The sequence below is a fragment of the Perca flavescens genome, chromosome 7 (assembly GCF_004354835.1).
Source record: "Perca flavescens isolate YP-PL-M2 chromosome 7, PFLA_1.0, whole genome shotgun sequence".
Classification (NCBI taxonomy): domain Eukaryota; kingdom Metazoa; phylum Chordata; class Actinopteri; order Perciformes; family Percidae; genus Perca; species Perca flavescens.
In genome coordinates, this window is record NC_041337.1 from 35,128,014 (window position 1) to 35,140,513 (window position 12,500).

At 45.5% G+C, this 12,500-nt stretch overlaps 1 protein-coding gene across 1 annotated transcript in view; it reads left to right on the plus strand.

Annotated features, from left to right (window-relative positions):
• Positions 1–5,714, plus strand: part of grm6a (glutamate receptor, metabotropic 6a) — a 67,400-nt gene extending 61,686 nt beyond the window's left edge. Inside the window, exons 15-16 of the mRNA XM_028582641.1 lie at positions 1,631–1,743; positions 5,599–5,714. Of these exons, the coding sequence (XP_028438442.1) occupies positions 1,631–1,717 (87 nt within the window). The 3' untranslated portion in view covers positions 1,718–1,743; positions 5,599–5,714. The remainder of the gene's footprint in view (positions 1–1,630; positions 1,744–5,598) is intronic.
• The last annotated feature ends 6,786 nt before the right edge of the window (positions 5,715–12,500 follow it).

A 12,500-nucleotide genomic window follows, 5' to 3' on the forward strand; every position in this document is an offset into this window, starting at 1 on the left:
GATGTTGCCTGTTCTGATGGATTTTCTGTTGCCTGTTCTGATTGATGTTGTGTTGCCTGTTCTGATTGATGTTGCCTGTTCTGATGGATTTTGTGTTGCCTGTTCCGATGGATGCTGTGTTGCCTGTTCTGATTGATGTTGCCTGTTCTGATTGATGTTGCCTTGCCTGTTCTGATTGATGTTGTGTTGCCTGTTCTGATTGATGTTGTGTTGCCTGTTCTGATTGATGTTGTGTTGCCTGTTCTGATTGATGTTGCCTGTTCTGATGGATTTTCTGTTGCCTGTTCTGATTGATGTTGTGTTGCCTGTTCTGATGGTTGCTGTGTTGCCTGTTCTGATGGTTGCTGTGTTGCCTGTTCTGATGGTTGCTGTGTTGCCTGTTCTGATTGATGTTGCCTGTTCTGATGGATTTTGTGTTGCCTGTTCCGATGGATGCTGTGTTGCCTGTTCTGATTGATGTTGCCTGTTCTGATTGATGTTGCCTTGCCTGTTCTGATTGATGTTGTGTTGCCTGTTCTGATTGATGTTGTGTTGCCTGTTCTGATGGATGTTGTGTTGCCTGTTCTGATTGATGTTGCCTGTTCTGATGGATTTTCTGTTGCCTGTTCTGATTGATGTTGTGTTGCCTGTTCTGATTGATGTTGTGTTGCCTGTTCTGATGGATGTTGTGTTGCCTGTTCTGATTGATGTTGTGTTGCCTGTTCTGATTGATGTTGCCTGTTCTGATGGATTTTCTGTTGCCTGTTCTGATTGATGTTGTGTTGCCTGTTCTGATTGATGTTGTGTTGCCTGTTCTGATGGATGTTGTGTTGCCTGTTCTGATTGATGTTGTGTTGCCTGTTCTGATTGATGTTGCCTGTTCTGATGGATTTTCTGTTGCCTGTTCTGATTGATGTTGTGTTGCCTGTTCTGATTGATGTTGCCTGTTCTGATGGATTTTCTGTTGCCTGTTCTGATTGATGTTGTGTTGCCTGTTCTGATTGATGTTGCCTGTTCTGATGGATGTTGTGTTGCCTGTTCTGATTGATGTTGCCTGTTCTGATGGATTTTCTGTTGCCTGTTCTGATTGATGTTGTGTTGCCTGTTCTGATTGATGTTGCCTGTTCTGATGGATGTTGTGTTGCCTGTTCTGATTGATGTTGTGTTGCCTGTTCTGATTGATGTTGTGTTGCTTGTTCTGATTGATGTTGTGTTGCCTGTTCTGATTGATGTTGTGTTGCCTGTTCTGATTGATGTTGTGTTGCCTGTTCTGATTGATGTTGTGTTGCTTGTTCTGATTGATGTTGTGTTGCCTGTTCTGATTGATGTTGTGTTGCCTGTTCTGATTGATGTTGTGTTGCCTGTTCTGATTGATGTTGTGTTGCTTGTTCTGATTGATGCTGTGTTGCCTGTTCTGATGGATGCTGTGTTGCCTGTTCTGATGGATGCTGTGTTGCTTGTTCTGATTGATGCTGTGTTGCTTGTTCTGATTGATGCTGTGTTGCCTGTTCTGATTGATGCTGTGTTGCTTGTTCTGATTGATGCTGTGTTGCCTGTTCTGATTGATGCTGTGTTGCTTGTTCTGATTGATGCTGTGTTGCTTGTTCTGATTGATGCTGTGTTGCTTGTTCTGATTGATGCTGTGTTGCAGTCTGTTGCCGAAGCTGCCAGAGTGTCTCAAAAATCGAATGAGAAACAGAACGGAGAGACGAGGATTGAACCTGACAGATCGCAGTAATGCTGCAGAAACACTACAAATGACAGGTACTGAAACGCACTACAGTATGGAAAGCAGTTGAAAAGTTTATTGCAGACAATGAGGGGAATTACACACAACACTTCACCATCTACTGCTGCAATGTCCATAATCCATTCACATCCATTCTTTCTCACTCAGCTCTCCTCCTTTCTTCTCTCTGCTCCTTTTGTTCCCAGTTCAAACCTGCTTTCCTCTTTTCCCTCCAAAACCCCAATCACTTAATTAATGCCAGCCTCTCCTTGTTGGAAGAGGAAGTCCATAAAAGGCTCGGGGGTGGAGCCAACGGGCCGCTATATACCTCCCTTCGATTACCACTCCCCTCACATCTCCCTGCAATCTACCACAAGACATTCAGTTCATTTATTTGAGGTTTCTTTGCATCTTTAGCCACATTAGCAGTATGTTTCTATGGATGTTGTCTTCCTGTCTGTCTGTCTTTGCTGACCTCCAGCGCTGGGCACCAGCTATGCATCAATTCTAATGTAGACTAGTTTGAACATAATTTCTAAGTTATGCGCTACTAAATATTCAAGGGTTGAACCAGCTGGAATAGTTCTAACTAAAGCATAGGTTATAACTTAAATCTGACACCTAGCCCTTCGTAGGTGTAAAGTCCTGGTACATTGTTTTGAAAGGTGGGATAACTTGGAGGACCAAGTACACACGGAGATACACTGGTGAGAACCAATGAGGTTTAACCACGTATCAGCTAATTTAAATGGCTGACATTACTGTATTGTGTCAACAGCTCCTTCCTGAGACTACTTAGCAGAACCGGAGCTTAGCGCCGCTGTTAGGATAATTATTTATCAAAGAATGGACAAAATCACTGGAGTTTTCTTAAACCCTTATTTACTTGCAAGTAGAGTCAGTTTACAGCACTCACAGCATAAGTACAGAAAATGACTGAAGATTGTCCAACAGTCAAACAGTGTCTTTTTAAAGGAGTTGGGAATCAAATAGTTATTCGGTTCGTGCAATCAGTAGCTTTCTTCTTATCTCTGGTCAGGCCCGGCATCTCCTCCACATTATGCGTTCTGCCCTCAGGGAGACAGCCTGTGCTCTTTGCAAGGTCCCTCAGCTTTCATGATTAACAATGAAATTAAATATGAAAGACAGAAATACTAGAACAGCAGTTTGGATGCAAATGGTTTAACAAAGAAACTGAAGCAAAAGCATAATGTTTCTAACAGCCGCCCAAGACGATTGTGTTTGGTTTAAAGAAATGCAAACAACCCGGGCGTTTTTTTTTTTTTTTCTCCTATCCCAGAATGAATCTGTGGTGTAGTCAGACCTTACTCCGCAGCGCTGTGGAGATAGAACCGGCAATGTGAGACTACGGCTTCATAAACCAACAGTAGTGTTTTAAAATCAACTCTAAAATCAAGTCTTCACACGGAGACTGTAAAGAGCTCAAAACTGGAGTGATGTGATCGACCATCTTGGTTATAGTGAGGACTCGAGTAGCAGCGTTCTGTAAAGATGCAAAAATAAGTGCATACGTATAAGATATAAAAGTATACAGTATATGTAAATAACGGTAAGTAAATGGGCAGTTAGTTAGGAACATAGGGCTGTGGGAACATTGGGATGTGGGAACATTGGGATGTGGGACCATTGAGCTGTTGGAACATAGGGCTGTGGGAACATTGGGATGTGGGACCATTGAGCTGTTGGAACATAGGGCTGTGGGAACATTGGGATGTGGGACCATTGAGCTGTTGGAACATAGGGCTGTGGGAACATTGGGATGTGGGAACATTGGGATGTGGGACCATTGAGCTGTTGGAACATAGGGCTGTGGGACCATCGGGCTGTGGGAACATTGGGCTGTGGGACCATCGGGCTGTGGGAACATTGGACTGTGGGAACATAGGGCTGTGGGACCATCGGGCTGTGGGAACATTGGGCTGTGGGAACATTGGGCTGTGGGAACATAGGGCTGTGGGACCATCGGGCTGTGGGAACATTGGGCTGTGGGAACATAGGGCTGTGGGACCATTGGGATGTGGGACCATAGGGCTGTGGGACCATTGGTATGTGGGACCATAGGGCTGTGGGACCATAGGGCTGTGGGAACATAGGGCTGTGGGACCATCGGGCTGTGGGAACATTGGGCTGTGGGAACATAGGGCTGTGGGACCATCGGGCTGTGGGACCATCGGGCTGTGGGACCATTGGGATGTGGGAACATAGGGCTGTGGGACCATCGGGCTGTGGGAACATTGGGCTGTGGGAACATAGGGCTGTGGGACCATTGGGCTGTGGGACCATTGGAATGTGGGAACATTGGGCTGTGGGAACATTGGGCTGTGGGAACATTGGGCTGTGGGAACATAGGGCTGTGGGACCATCGGGCTGTGGGACCATTGGGATGTGTGACCATAGGGCTGTGGGAACATTGGGCTGTGGGACCATCGGGCTGTGGGACCATTGGGCTGTGGGAACATTGGGCTGTGGGACCATCGGGCTGTGGGACCATTGGGATGTGTGACCATAGGGCTGTGGGACCATAGGGCTGTGGGACCATAGGGCTGTGGGAACATAGGGCTGTGGGACCATCGGGCTTTTGGAACATAGGGCTGTGGGACCATTGGGATGTGGGAACATTGGGCTGTGGGAACATTGGGCTGTGGGACCATTGAGCTGTTGGAACATAGGGCTGTGGGACCATTGGGATGTGGGACCATCGGGCTGTGGGAACATTGGGCTGTGGGAACATTGGGCTGTGGGACCATTGGGATGTGGGACCATTGGAATGTGGGAACATTGGGCTGTGGGAACATAGGGCTGTGGGAACATAGGGCTGTGGGACCATCGGGCTGTGGGACCATTGGGATGTGTGACCATAGGGCTGTGGGACCATCGGGCTTTTGGAACATAGGGCTGTGGGACCATTGGGCTGTTGGAACATAGGGCTGTGGGACCATTGGGATGTGGGACCATCGGGCTGTGGGAACATTGGGCTGTGGGAACATTGGGCTGTGGGAACATAGGGCTGTGGGAACATAGGGCTGTGGGACCATCGGGCTGTGGGACCATTGGGATGTGTGACCATAGGGCTGTAGGACCATAGGGCTGTGGGAACATAGGGCTGTGGGACCATCGGGCTTTTGGAACATAGGGCTGTGGGACCATTGGGATGTGGGAACATTGGGCTGTGGGAACATTGGGCTGTGGGACCATTGAGCTGTTGGAACATAGGGCTGTGGGACCATTGGGATGTGGGACCATAGGGCTGTGGGACCATCGGGCTGTGGGAACATAGGGCTGTGGGACCATTGGGCTGTGGGAACATAGGGCTGTGGGAACATAGGGCTGTGGGAACATAGGGCTGTGGGACCATTGGGCTGTGGGAACATAGGGCTGTGGGAACATAGGGCTGTGGGAACATAGGGCTGTGGGACCATCGGGCTGTTGGAGCATAGGGCTGTGGGACCATCGGGCTGTGGGACCATTTGGATGTGGGAACATAGGGCCTAATTTTAAGAAAAAAAATAGTGCGACATTGGCAAATATATATGGTTAGATATCTTTCTATTGAACTATTAACATAGTGTATAACAGATTTCCTGTGTAGGTGATCATTATGTAAGAGATAACATAGAGCTAGCTGGTTAATATTGTGAATAAGAAACCTGGACAGGGTGAAGCAGGACTCTGATGCGAAGCCTCCCGTTTACACAGCTCAACAGTGTGGGTCCGGAAGAAAATATACGTATATATATATATATATATATATATATATATATATATATATATATATATATATATAAAGTATGTGTGATCAATAAACAGCTGATCATGTTCTCTAGAGCAAGGCACTGATCCCTCACTCTGTTTTTATTCTCTCCTCTCAGGAAGCTTCTGACCAATCCCTGTCCAGAGTCTGATGACATCATGAAGAACACACACACACACACACACACACACACACACACATCATATACACACACAATGACAAACACACACACACACACACACACACACAATCAAACACACACACACACACACACACACACACACACACACACACACACACACACACACACACACACACACACACACACACACACACACACACACACACAAGGAGTCAAAATAAAACCATCCTATGGGCTTTTATTGTGAAAATCAGTTTTTCGAGGGGTTTTGTTGTTCACTCATTGGCTGAATGTTTTTACTGTAGAACATATGGTCCAAACAAATGTCAATATGTTGTTAATGCTGCGTGTTTATACAAAAGAATGAAAAATTATAAATATATGTATATATATTTGCATAATGTAGCAGAACAGTTTGTCATGTTTTGATTGTTTCGTAACAGTTTCATGTAATCATTAAACCAATTCAACAGTTTATTTATTATTCACACTGAACCAGACATCCTGTCCTGAATGTTTCCTGAACGGAGACACACTGGCTGCGTGGCGTTTTCTATGTCTTTACAAACCAGAAAGATGTCTTTTTTTTTGTTTTTGTTTTAACCTTTATTTATTCAGGGAATTGCCTCTCTTATTCTTATTTCTTTTTTGATCACATTCACACATTCATACCTGGAAGATGCCCAATACAACCACAGTCTGATCTGCTGGCCAGATCAGCTCCACTGGAGCAGGTTGGGGGTTAAGGGCCTTGCTCAAGGGCACCTCAGTGGTGGTAATGAGGGAGAGGACAAGCGCTGCTCTTTCACTTTACCCACCCAGATTTTATCCTGTCGATCTGGGGATTGAACCGACGACCTCCCGGTCACGAGCTTGTGTCTCTAACTTTTAGGCCACCACTGCCCTGTGTCTGACGCGGCGCTGCTGCTGCTGCTGCTGCTAGCCTTGTCTGTAATAAATATATAACGAAAAAATTCTCACACCAAACTCGAAAATAAGGATGTTTGGTCAGGAGCCTTTCTCGTTCTTATTGACGATAAAAGTCTCCTTTTATACGTTTCAAGTAAACGCGCTTGGTCGGCACTATTTTCGCCTTTTTCGTCGCATCAGCCACTGTCCAAACATCCTTATTTTACGAGTTCGGCATGAGAACGAGTTTATTTTTACCGATCTGATTAGAGCAAAGACAACGTCGGCAGTATTGACGGCAAAATAGGCTCCAGGATATTTCCTTCTGGATTGACAGGTTGCAATATTAGAAAATAATTTTACTTTTTTTTATTACATTTATATCAAAACCTCCTTGACTTTCAAACATCAACATGTCATTTATTAATATGTATTTGTGTCTAAATGATATAAACATCTTTTCATATTATATTTTTTCCTGGAAACGCTTCCAACACGCTGAAAAATAGGCGTCGGTTCTATTTCTAGCGAGCACGAGTTTTCGGCGCCTGAGCGTGTCACGTGTTATGGAATTTTCCTTTTGCAGCAGGGGGAAGAGTTTTGAGAGTTTAGTAAATTGAAACAAATAAGACAGACTGAGACTAAAACCAAGTTGGGTTTTTATATTTTATTAAAGACATATATATATATTTGCAAATATAGGAAGAATACAGGTTCACAAGAAGCACGTAGCTCGGTGTGTCAAAGATTCTTCAAATGAGTGGAAGGAAAGAGAGAGCTTAAATGCACATTTGGGGAAAAGGGGAGTGACATTTGAACACAATCAATTTTGTAACCTTCTAGAAGTTTCTTTCTGACAACAGTAAAGATATAGCTCCTGGTACTAGCATTTATCAGGGGAACACAGGCATACGTCATAAAATCACTTTCATCTAATCCTTTGCCCCTTTCTGACATACATCCTTAAATCTAATCCTCTGTCCTTTCCAGATGTACCTCATAAAACCACTTCCTCTTATCCTATGTCCTCTTTCTGCCCCAGCTGGGGTCATGCTCCCTGTACATCTAAACAGACAAGGGGGGAACGGATCTGGGAGAGGAGGAGGTTAGATTTTGTGGCCTTGTGGGTTATCAGTTCACACAACGGGCATACACTTTCTCTCAGACTCTCAGTCCCTGAAGTATAAACAAACTCTAATCCACATGCAGGAATGCAAATGAACTGTCTTTGCTTTGGTGTATGAAAATGCAATGTGCTGAATAAAAACATAAGGATTATAAAGAATAAATGCTTAAATGTAAATTTTCCATTACACACGCAGGCAGTGTGCACACTCTAACCTGTTACCATGGGAGCCGAAATAAAAAACGGACACGCCACGCAGCCGGTGTGTAACCGGTGTGTAAAAGTACATATATAACCAGCAGCATCAGCTGTGTTCGTTTAGTAACTGATATGAAGAAGCCACAGATCTGAAAAAAGGAAACCTGAACTTTGGACTTTTTACACTGACATTTGGAATAATTTTGATTATAATGAGCTCAGGTTTTAACAGTTTGCGTTCACAGCTGAGGGCCAATCAGCAGACAGAATCAAGTCCTGAACTGGGCTTAAAGGAACACGCCGACTTATTGGGACTTTAGCTTATTCACCGTAACCCCCAGAGTAAGACAAGTCCATACATACCCTTCTCATCTCCGTGCGTGCTGTAATGCTGTCTGACGGTTCCAGCATTAGCTTAGCCTAGCACAGATCCTGCAGGTAACTGGTTCCAACTAGCCTACTGCTCCGAATAAGTGACAAAATAACGCCAACATGTTCCTATTTACATGTTGTGATTTGTAGAGTCACAGCGTGTACAAAAAACAACGTAACCTGAGACACAGCCGTCTTCTAACAGTAAACAAACCGGGAACTATATTCTCAGACAGGCTTGCTGCGAGCATATCACTCCGCCTGAGTACTATATTCTTCCGCCTGAGAATATAGTTCCCGGTTAGTTTACTGTTAGAGGACGGCTGTGTCTCATGTTACGTTGTTTTTTTGTGCACGCTGTGACTCTATAAATCACAACATGTAAATAGGAACATGTTGGAGTTATTTTGTCACTTATTCGGAGCGGTAGGATTACTGGAACCATTCACCTGCAGGATCTGTGCTGGCCTGATGCCGCTGGAGCCGTCAGACAGCCTTACAGCACACACTGAGATGAGAAGGGTATGTATGGACTAGTCTAACTCTGGGGGTTACGGTGAATAAGCTAAATTCCCAATAAGTCGGCGTGTTCCTTTAAAAAACCTGACACACCAACCCAACGGCCGACCGTCAGCAGTAAAGCCAGTCGGACTGATCACTCGGCTCCCCGAGGTCCAAAAAGTGCCTCAGAACACACCGAAGAGACGCCGACTTATCAGCAGGAGGCACTCATCTGTATGGACCTTTCTCACAGCAGACATGTTGACTTGTCATAGCAGGAAAAGCACAGCTGAGATTGATCATCTTAACGATGGCTCAGTTCCATCAAGTGTCCCAGTAAGATATTTCAGTGAGTCAGCATGCACAATACCAGGACCTCTCCTAAGTGGAACGCAGCCATCATTAATGGTTTAATACCAGGGTCTCTCCTAAGTGGAACGCAGCCATCATTAATGGTTTAATACCAGGGTCTCTCCTAAGTGGAACGCAGCCATCATTAATGGTTTAATACCAGGGTCTCTCCTAAGTGGAACGCAGCCATCATTAATGGTTTAATACCAGGACCTGTGTGTGTTTAACTATATTTGTGGGGTCCAAAAACCGGGAGTCCAGTATACTTGTGGGGTCCCGACAGCTTTGTGGGGCAAAATGCTGGACCCCACAAGTTTAAAGGGCTGTTTGAGGGTTAAGACTTGGTTTTAGGATTAGGGTTAGAATTAGGTTATGGTTAAGGTTAGGGTAAGGGTTAAGGTTAGGCATTTAGTTGTGATGGTTAAGGTGAGGGTAAGGGTTAAGGTTAGGCATTTAGTTGTGAGGGTTAGAGTTAGAGTGAGTGAGAGAGCGATGGCGATTATCTTCAGAGCGAGTAGTGACTCTAGAGTCTTAGTGAGAGAACCAAAGAGTCTCCCCTGTTCTTTCTGACCACGGTGGGAGATGTGGAGCAGGAGAAGTTAACCCTCTCCTTGATCTCATGTTGTTGATGGAGAAGGAGAACCAGGAAAAGGAGTCGGGGGGGGGAAATGCAACGCTACCACGCCACGGCCGAGCGACGTGCGTCGCCTAGACGTGTAGTTACAGTTTTCGAGAGGTGCACGTCAGGCTACGGTGTCTACGCAGAGGGGTCTCCACGTAGACACCGGAGCCTGCGCCCTTCGACTGTATGCACATCTATAAAAAAGGCCTTTAAGGTTATAGACATTCACACACACACACACACACACACACACACACACAGACACACACATTCACACACACACACACACACACACACACACACACACACACACACACACACATTCACACACATTCACACAAACACACACACACAGAGACACATACACAGACACATACACACAGGGACACACAGAGACACATTCACACACACACATTCACACACACACACAGACACATACATAGACTCATACACACAGGGACACACAGAGACACATTCACACACACAAACACACACACACACACAGACACACTCACACAACGACACAGACACACACACACACCCACACAGAGACACACACACACTCACACACAGACACACTCACACACACACACACACACACACAGAAACACACAGAGACACACACACAGACTCACACACACACACACACAGAGACACACACACAGAGACACACACACACAGACACACTCTCACTCACTCATTTATTTATTTAGTGGTTCATGTTGAAGCGTCTGCAGAATTTAATATTTCACATGACGTTAGAAGATGCTATGAATTATTATTATCTTCTCTGCTGGATTCTGGACCCGCAGCAGCTGGTTCAGGACCAGGACCTGCAGCAGATGGTTTAGGACCAGGACCAGGACCAGGACCTGCAGCAGATGGTTCAGGACCAGGACCAGGACCAGGACCTGCAGCAGATGGTTCAGGACCAGGACCAGGACCAGGACCTGCAGCAGATGGTTCAGGACCAGGACCTGCAGCAGATGGTTCAGGACCAGGACCCGCAGCAGTTGGTTCAGGACCAGGACCTGCAGCAGATGGTTCAGGACCAGGACCAGGACCAGGACCTGCAGCAGATGGTTCAGGACCAGGACCAGGACCAGGACCTGCAGCAGCTGGTTCAGGACCAGGACCCGCAAGCACAGGAACACTTTAAGGATTGCCCTTTTCATCTCAGGGTGCCTTAGGAAAAGTCTAGTTGCCTAAAACCCCCATAAGGTAACCGTTGGATCTCTAAAGTGTCTAAAGCCCTCAGATACTAAAAGGGTAACTACTGTTTTTGTCCAACCTGGACCCTATTGTCCCATGTTGTTTTGGGGTCTAAGTTACTGATGAGAACAACAATCTTTGAAATTGGTCCATTATTACAGTGATTTTCAGCCACTGAGATCATCCTGTGTGCCGTGGGAAATTATCCGATTTTACTTAATTGGTCCAACAAATTGTTTTATTGAGTTACTGCAAATGATTTTCCATTGTTGCGCATCTGTGCCTCAATATGATAACTGGCAGAGAAATTAAATACTATTATGTGTCAGTAGGTGGCGGTATAGAACAATAATGACCTTGTTGATTTAAGACAATAGAATAGAAAATTTGAGAGTGTGCGACTGAATTTTACATCCAGTCGCACATGTGCGACCAGTAAATTTGCCCCCTTTTTTTACACTTTAAACGTTGACATTTCGGTACCTGAGAGCGCGTAAGCGCAAGCGTATGTGTCCTCTCCGAAAGTGGACAGAGAGCAGAGCTCTGACACACACTCGCACACACACACACACACACACACACTCGCACACACTCGCACACACTCGCACACACGCAGAGCTGCAAACTACGTCGGCTCTGCAGTTTTGTGGAAGTCACGGTGAGTCACGGAAATGACGATAAAGTGGTTTCAAGTGTGGTTACAGTTTTTCATAACTTCCAGCAGACAGCGTTTGCTGCGATGTGATATTAACGGCGAGCCGAAAGCGGTCGCAGTGCTGTTGACGTTACGCTTCCTCGGAGCCGAGCAGGCACAGCAGTGGTTTCTATGCCCTGGTGACTGACTGACAGGCTGAGGTTGTAAGGCAAGGCAACTTTATTTCTACAGCACCTTTTGGTTGTGCCCCTAAAATTTTCATTTGGTGGCCACTATGCTCCTGATGAAAAAAGTGAGTCTGGAGCCCTGCTGCCACCTTTCGGGCGCATCCCGCAGTGCCAGGATGTAAGCAGTAGGGCCGAGATCATCGATGTAAGCCTGCAAAAGCGATGGATGCATTTTAAAAAAAGGAAAAATGCAGATTCTGATTATCAGGCTACAATGTGTCATTTTTGGTTGGTGGTGTGCCGCGGGATTTTTTTTAATGTAAAAACTGTGCCGTGGCTCATAAAAGGTCGAAAAACACTGGATTATTACATAAGCGAGATGAAACAAGCTGCATTGTAACGTTAACGGGCAACTGCGTTACTTGCAAGAAATGTCATCGTATGTAGATTCTCACTCACAAAAAACAATGAAAATTCAGTTTCTGTTTTTCTCTTTCTTGGTGTGGAAACCCTACTTTTACTTCCAATATTATATATGATATTCCAGGCTGGTGGTGATGGTACAGTGGCTATTACATCTGCCTTTGGTGTGGGAGATCTGGGTTTGATTCCCACTGCGATACATCAACCAATGTGTCCCCGAGCAAGGCACTTAACCCATAGCTGCTCCAGAGGCTTGTGACCTCTGACATATACAGCGATGGTAAGTCGCTTTGGATAAAAGAGTCGACCATTCTCTGGGATATGTTTTCATGCTAATCGAAT